Raw genomic sequence first — 8,449 nt, forward strand, 5'->3', positions numbered from 1 at the left:
TATCCGTTGTGTGGTGTGCAAGTACCCCAGAGGCGCAGTAGTAGGGAAAACTAAGATAGGAGGGTCTGGGGAAGGAAATGCTGTTACAGGCTCCAGTCCCACTGTGCTAGGTGCTGTACAAACATATGATAGAAAGACAATCTCTGCCCCAAAGAGCTTCCAAACAAAGTATAAATATATACTGCAAATAGCTGTAAGAATAACCCATCCTTGCTTCTTCCTCTTCCTCCCCCTCATCCCAAGGTCCTGCTGTTAGTATCGGATTTGAGGAACCATCCTGCTGCTGAGCTGATGGCAGAGGGACACCCCATGGTGATTAGTCCAGACGATCCATCTGTCTTTGGATCAAAGGGTGTGTCGTATGACTTCTATGAGGTGTTCATGGGCATCGGCGGGATGCACGCTGACCTGAGAACCTTAAAACAACTGGCCCTAAACTCTCTAAAGTAAGCACACACTCTCGCACTAGGAGTGACACTTGGGGAGATATATGCCTGCTAGCCACCTTAGCATAGATATATGCAGATAGCCACCTTATTCTGTTTTCAGCCCCAGAGTCTCCTCTGTCACTTGGGCTGGGGTTCTGCTGACCCAAAGTCCTCGCCATGTCTCTCATAGTGCAGGATTTGAGGGGCTTGTGCTATCCCAGAGTCTATGCTGTCCATTGTCAATACAGCATCTCTTGGTGTGTCTCTTTCCTCCCCTCCCCACCTCCAGTGCCAATTTACCTATGGAGCCTAGCCTTGGGCAGGAGAGAGAGAGGTGATTTTTTTCAAATCACTTTTCATTTGTTTGAATTTTACTTAGTTGTATGTTTTGCAGAGACCCATTATGCATCCTCTGATGGCTTGGCCATTGTGCCCAAAGCATTCTGGCCTGCACCTGAATCTTTGTCTATTTTCTCAAAGCTGATGCCCAGGCCTATGTCAATCCTAGGCATCCTTCAGCGGTTTGGAGGACAAATCTATTACTTCCCGCCATTAGGAACAGGTGACAGACACAACTTTTTTAATTTTTATCTGAGGCAACACAAAGGGTTAATCTTTCCCAGCTTCTTGCCTTTTCATTTTGGACTCAGATCCTGAAATAGTTTCCCCTCCCCAGCCATCCCAATCCCGTGTCTGATCCTTGCTCTCTTTCATCCCACAGATACAGCTCCTTGCTGCCAGAGGAGAAAGCCCATGCCAAACAGGTCTGGCAGAAAAAATGGGACCAGTTTATAGCTGACCTCTCCAATGCTTTTCGAAAGGAGCAGTAGTGGGGAGGAGGCTCCTCTCTGAGAGACTGTCTGTACGGCGGAGGGAACCGGGACTACTGCTAATACAGAGAGAATTCTTTTTCTATGTCACTTGAACAAACAGCGCTCAAGCTGTGGCCTGGAGCCAGGTGATTTTGGCCAATTATAGTTCATAGCAATCGCCCACACCTCTATACATTAAAGTCTTTGAGTGCAGGTGAAGCAGAGCAGTGAGCCTTTAAAACAGAAGCAAAAAGTGCTGCAAATGACCAAAGTAACTAAAGTCAAAATACCATTAAAATCCTGATGTGCTTACTCACTTTTTAACTATTGTGAATGGGAGTTTTCCCTGAACAAGGACTTCATGATTTTGCCTCACATCATTATAAAACAAATATCTCCTCGGGAAACGGCTAGTACAAACATCCCACCATCTGAGCCCATTGACTTTCAGGAGGGCAAGGATTGAAAGCAGTTGTTGTCTGAGATCTGTGACTGGTTATGTTTGACCCTGGGCCCGGTGCCAAAATAGTACTGCGAGACTGAGGAACCAGGTCTAAGCTTCTGACATCTCAAGATGTAAGGGCTAGAAACAAGCCGATGGACCTGTACAAATGCTTTTAAGACTTGTATACTTTGTAAAGCAGTGATCAAGAAAGAATGCAAGCGCTGATTGCTGAAAGGATATGCACTTCACTCTGGAACCCACCATTGTAGGGATTCCAATACAATGAAAAGAACCCCTGATTTCAAGAGGTATCTCTCAGATCCATATTAAATAAAGCACCGATCCTGCACTGGAATCTACTAGTGCAGGCCTCTGCACCCATGTGAAGTCCTTTTGATTTCAATGGAATTCAACATGTACTGGCAGATCCCACTGCAGGATCTGGGCCCAGTACCTGAGTCCATAGCAATCAGATCTCCGATGTATCAAAGAATTAGTCCCTCGATGTGGCTTCAGTACAGTGCCAGTGTCATTCCCAGCTACTAGCTCTGCAGAAGAAAGACAAAGCAGCAACAGCACAATTGAAATAGTAACTAGATAGAGTCCTTTGAAATAACCGTGACAAAAACTGCAGACAGAATTTCAGATGGCAACGTAGGGCAGTTTCAAGCCAAAAGGCTAATGATCACCAGAAGCATGTTCAGAAACATCTTTATTCTTCTCCCCAGGTTGGGTTTGAGGATGAAGGACACTCTCTGTGGAATTGTCTGTCTGTTCTTCTGCGGAGAGATGGACAGGGTAGCAGTTATGCTGTAAGAAGCTTGGGCCAGGTATGAAAAATCATCAGTATCATACCTAGAAACTACTCATTTAAAACCCCAGATATGTAAGTAGATCAGAAAATGTCTATGAAGATGCAATTAGGTTTATCCCTTTTATTTCATTATGGCTTGTGGGTTCCTCTGTGCTAACCCCAGATGCTTTTGTTTAGCTTGTAACCTTTAAGCTGGACCTCAAGAAAGCTATTCTTGATGCTTAATCCTTGTAGTTGCTCTTTTAAAATCTAGCAATAGCCTGAGTTCCCACATGTATTTTCTTTCTTTCTTTTATTAATAAAGTTTATCTTTTCTAAGAACAGAATTGGATTTTTGTGTTTTAAGAAGTTTGTGCACATGTTGTTTAATTAGCTGGTGGCAACAGCTGATTTCCTTTTTTTCTTTCTTTCTCAGTTCTTCCCCGGGGGGGAAGGGGGAGTGAAAGGGCTTGAGGGTACCCCACAGGAAGGAATTCCCAAGTGTGCCTTCCTGGGCTCTCAGAGGGGTTCTGCACTTGGGTGGTGGCAGCATCTACCAATCCAAGGTCAGAGAAAAGCTGTAACCTTGGAAGTTTAATACAAGCCTGGAGTGGCCAGTGTTAATTTTTAGAATCCTTGCGCCCCCCCACCTTCTGCACTCCAAGTGCCAAAGTGGGGAATTAACCTTGACATGGGGTGAAGATGATAATATTTCTATATAACTGTGAAAAGAGCAATGAGCTGTTTAACAGGCTCACCAGTATCCCCTCCATTTCCACAAAAAGCCTTTAGTAAGGGCAATGGTGGCACACACACTCCATGCTTATCTTCTCCTGCAGGCTTGAATCTTTGATGGCCTTTAGGCCCGCAACATTGCTCTAGCCATCACCTGCAAGCATTCTCTGCAATGTCTGCTCTACTGTTGCCAGCTCTGGCAATCAATGTGCTCCCACCTTCCTATGACGGATCCAGTCAAATGTCTGGCATGAATCATGTTGTAAGTGTTCAGGGACTCTTATTTTTTGACAGTCAGTGTCGTGCAAGGCTCCCAGTGCCTGGAACCTTTCAGTGGATGGTACTCTTCATAACTATAGGAAGGTTTATACTGTGCAGATCTGATGGGATTTGAAATTATCCAGATGGTTAACTCAAATAAATGGAGTGTTGCCCTAAATGGCTCATCTTTGGACCAGTGACCAGTCCAGCGATTGCCCTGCCAACTGAGGTATCCCAGTTTGGGTTAGGTCTGGTTGTAGACACTTCCCCATCACCATCCCAATCAGATTTTGTTTTTAACGTAGTAAGTCTGAATTGAATGGAGGGCCCTAACTTCTCTGTATGTGAATTTCCACTATGTTCCTCCTTGCATCTCTCTTTGAACAGGAGCTGTACTCCATGTCAAGACTAGGTCTTTCAGAGACCTTTATAGCATGAATTTCACCTCAAGAAGGTCCTACAGCCAGTTCTCTTGATTGACAGAGGGAAGGGAGAATGGCCTGGACTGCCTCCCTGCTGGAGAACAGTTCTCTCCTTTAGTTTGCCTTATATTAGAGATGGGCCACAAAGTCTGGCTCTGGATCCAAACCTCCCCAACTCCAGGTGTGTTAACATCCAGGGATTTGGGTTGACTCCTTATAAAGAAAGAGTCAGGCATATTCAGGTTAGGATTCAAATGTCCTCAGAGTTTGGCAGCAGTTTGGATGTGGGGTTTGCTTTAGAGTGACCCATCATTTATTATTTGTTATACTGCCTAAAGAATCCTGACCCCCCCCCCATTATATTCAGGGCTCTACAGACATATAATAAATTTAATGAGTTTTTAAATCTGTTTCCATGGGTCTGTTTCTGTCTCTCACTCTTTAAAAAAAATCTTTTGACTTCAGACTTAATCCTGAGAGGTACAATAGGAGTTGAAGGTGCATAATGCTTTTCAAAATCATGCCCCTAAATCTCAATTTTGTTCAACGTGTGTGCCAAATCTCAGTACAGAGCTTGTCTCATGAACACCTCCTGTCCCATTCACAATTGTCGGGACCATTTCACCTCCCACATGTGATCACATAAGATTCCTGTGACAGCTACAGCAATTGCCTAAGTGGGAAAGTAAAAGGAATTATAGAATAACAATAATAATATTTAGCTCTTTTATACAGAGCTTCTTGTCAGTAGATCTCACAGCTCTTTACAAAGGAGTAAATGTTTCATCATTATATCTCTTACTCTGTATACATCAGTATTTTAATTATTATTATTAGCAGTATTTTTAGCTTCTTTTAACACAATTTAGCAGCTGGAATCAAAGTAAAGAGCAGGCACCATGTGACCAGCTCAGCAAGTTTGAGGACCTCTGCCCTAAGCAATAATGATCAATGGGGACAGCATTTCCTGTCAGCGAATGAAAAGCTGGAAGAACTGAGGGTCTGAGATGAATCCTCAGGAGGCGTTCAGATATTGTAGAATAGAAAACCCAGGGGGCCTTAATCTGCCACTTCCTTCAAATGGGTTTTATTATGACTTCAGCAGGCCTTACACTTATTACCTTTCCCCATCACTCTCTCAATATTTTGTAATATTTTCCCTTTGGTTTATTTGTTTGAATGGTACGTGGGTAGCTCTTCATTATAAATGTATTGTATTGTGATCATATTTGTATGGCGTTGCACAGTGGCCTGAGGGCCTTGGCTACGAGGTACCCTAATAAATTAAATGTTTATGTCCTGATCACTAATAGCCAGGAAATGCCTGACACATTTGTGGTTGTTAGGCAGGCCATTCGTCTGGTTTTAACAAGCTGGACAGTCCTGGTTTTGTCTGGTTTGTCCCCGTCCAGTGCTGATGTTAAATCAGACATGGTTTTGTCCTGCAGCATGCACGGAGGAGGCCATTTTGTAGAGTACCCTGCTCCACCTCTGCCAGTAGGATTTCACATGCATGCTTTGTGTGAGGTCACGCTGGCAGTGATGGGGTCATGCAGATGGGGACAGGGACAATGATGGTCCACGTCCTGTATTCTGGGCATGCATCATAGGGTGACCATCTTTGCAGGATGGAAATAAGGGAAAACCACAAGGGAAAAATACTTTATTTTAAGGGACATTTTAGTGAAACACCATTTCCCTTAGCATATCATGTATTTTCTCTCAAGTGTGCATTTCTACTGTCCTCAAGTTTACAATGCAATTAAGTACCATTTTAAACATTAAATTAAAGTTTATCAGTTTTAATATGTTTCAATACATCTTAAATTAAGGGACAGGTGATCACCCTAAGGGACAAATCAATGAAATAAGGGATGGTCTCTGAAAATAAGGTACACATGGTCACCTTACCATTGATGTCACAAATCATGCAAATATAAAAATTAAGAGAAGGGAAATAAAATAGCTGCTTTTTAAATGGTTGAAACTAGAGTTGAGCCCTTAAATCTAAACTTCCTGTCAGCTACAATTTCAACAATGGTACTGAGTAAATTCCAGCTCCAAGTTTTTGTGACTGGCCTTTAGAGTACAGCCCCACCTCTAACCATCACACCTGAACTCATAATGCTATTGAGATGTGGCCCAATCAGCAACCACCACTCAGCCTGTCTCAATACATGAACAAACCTTTCTTGCCTTGGTCACTGTATCAGTTTCTCACTGCTAGGAAAAGACCAGTTCTTTGAAGAGAACCTCATAGTCATGTGAACAAGCAGCAAACAAGCCCTGTGATGTCTAATCAGGTAATTATTTCTTTCTCTCTCTCTCTTTTTTTTTTTTAAAAGAACTTTGTGTTTTCAGGGGTTACTGAAATACTGCAATACTGACAAGAGGGTCAAGCATCTTCTGTCTATTAAGACAATGGGTGTGGGCCCTCACCTATTCTGGCTGGTCACTAGTTTCTGGTAGTACCCTCCCCATTGGTCATTACAGTATATGAAATACGTTTTAGTATATTTTTCTTTCCCTTTGACTTCCCATCACTAGATGAGCATGGTGCAGGCTGAGCAGCTATGCAGGGCTGTGCAGAGGAGGAGAGGCAGAAGGCAGCTGGCTGTCCTACCACTGGTAGGGACTCATGTCATTAGAGCCAGTGTGTGGGAGGAGACAATCAGGCTGTAAATGCTGGCTCTTCTGAAGCTGATGCCAGAAGGCTAACAGGGCACGGTGGTCACAGATGTAGATCTACAGGTGGGTATTACTCTGCCTACTGCTTCTGCTATAGGACAATCACTTGGGTTGCTGACCCTACATAGCCCCAAAAATAGGGGTCCAAGCAACTGGTTGCTTTGTCTGTTGTTGAAGCCAGCCCTGGAAAGAGAAATCTGGGTTTAAACACTGGTGCTGAGAGTGAAGAAGGGAAAATGCCACCAGTGCACTGATCCCAATGTGGTGATGGGTGGAGCAGGAAGAGAAAGGTCTGGTGCTCCAGTGGGGTGGTGGAAGTGAGAGGACTCTGAAGGTAGCGGTGATGGGGTGCTGTGGAGTGGGAGCTTGAATATGGCAGCGAATTTGAATTTCCCACCTTTACAGGAACGTTTGCTATAACTGGCTGGAGGGCAAACATTATTTGTGGGAGCCTGTCCAAATGCAATAACTCTGTAGTGAGCAATGCTTCTCCCCTCCACCCCCCCATCACAGCCCCAACCCCATTGCACAAAAGGCTGATCTCTGCATTAGTCACATGGAGTAATGAGCATAAAGACATCTGCCCCTAGAACATGGTTCCAGCACCCGCCCTTCTGTGCTGAACATAAGGCCCTAGTTCACTTCAGCATTTAGAAGCTTCAAGAAAGTGTTACCCAATACCAGCCACTTTCACTGACCTGATTCCTGGGTCTAGAATATATGTACGCAATCAAATGTTTCTTTAACAAAATGGAAAATATTAATATATCTTGGGAGGAAATGGCCCTTTCAACCTGGGGTTACTGAACCTGTAACTTTATCGGGGACCATATCTGTCTCCAATAGAAAATTAAAGATTCTGAGGCCATCCTCTCGGCTGACTTGAAAAACTGACAGCAAGAAAATTTCAATTTTTGTTATAAACTATTAAAAATATATCTCCGTCTTAAATGTAAGCACTTTGGGCTTCTTTCTACTACCCCTTCCAGAGAGATGGCCTTTTGCTAAGATCACTTATATAAATTTAACATTCAGTATGTTCTGGTGACTTGCAGTGGGTATGGACTTAGTTAATGGGTGGGCATTTTCTGTTTTCCTGTTGTTTATTGAGTGCCAACAGTATGCTAATTTCTCTAACTGTGATCTCCAACTTCTATTACCTTATTAATGCATCAGTGATTGTATTCTTGTGGTACAAAGTGACACCTGCTGGCCAGTTAAAATAACATTGTTTGAATTCCTGGCATGAATGAAATGCAGGGTGATCTCTGCAGGTGGTGGGGAGACATCTGGTGTGGGGTATCAGAATTCCTAACTGGCCTGCCCTTAGAACGTGGTGTACAATAGGTCCCAAAATAAGCAGTGTTCCCAACCTGCTTTTTACCATGGATGTGCCGGGATCTGCAAAGCAACTTTTTATACTAGATTTTCAAAATTATCATGAAAAATTACCAGCCCGGACACAAAATCTACTTGCTGCCCTTTGCCCTGGGCATGGTGATGAGAATGAAATTATTCACTAGTTGAGGGTGGCACGTTTTGTTGCCTCTGTCGGCTGAGCTTATCGCACATACCTGCGGTTACTTGCAGTATTCCTCACAAGCTCCCTGGGTGCCATCCTCCCACCCCTCTCAATTTCAGGGACTCCCTGCAACCCCCACTTCTTCCACAGGCTCTGTGTGCCCCCCACCTCCGCTCCCTCTCTGCCATGAGCTCTGTGTGCCCCCAGTTCCCGCTGCCTCCCCCGCTCCTCAGCCTAGGCTCTCTCCCATTCTCCCCACCGCCGGCAGTTCTGTTTGCCCCCAATGCCAGGCGCTCAGGGCGCACCCCCATCACACCTCCCCCCCACCCCCCGTTATTGTCTG

General features: G+C 44.2%; 1 protein-coding gene across 1 annotated transcript in view; it reads left to right on the top strand.

Annotated features, from left to right (window-relative positions):
* ADA2 (adenosine deaminase 2) overlaps nucleotides 1-2,766 on the top strand; it is a 30,384-nt gene extending 27,618 nt beyond the window's left edge. Inside the window, exons 10-11 of the mRNA XM_073320049.1 lie at nucleotides 244-446; nucleotides 1,150-2,766. Coding sequence (XP_073176150.1) covers nucleotides 244-446; nucleotides 1,150-1,258 — 312 coding nt within the window. The 3' untranslated portion in view covers nucleotides 1,259-2,766. The remainder of the gene's footprint in view (nucleotides 1-243; nucleotides 447-1,149) is intronic.
* The last annotated feature ends 5,683 nt before the right edge of the window (nucleotides 2,767-8,449 follow it).

Source organism: Lepidochelys kempii, chromosome 1 (assembly GCF_965140265.1).
Source record: "Lepidochelys kempii isolate rLepKem1 chromosome 1, rLepKem1.hap2, whole genome shotgun sequence".
In the NCBI taxonomy this organism is placed as follows: domain Eukaryota; kingdom Metazoa; phylum Chordata; order Testudines; family Cheloniidae; genus Lepidochelys; species Lepidochelys kempii.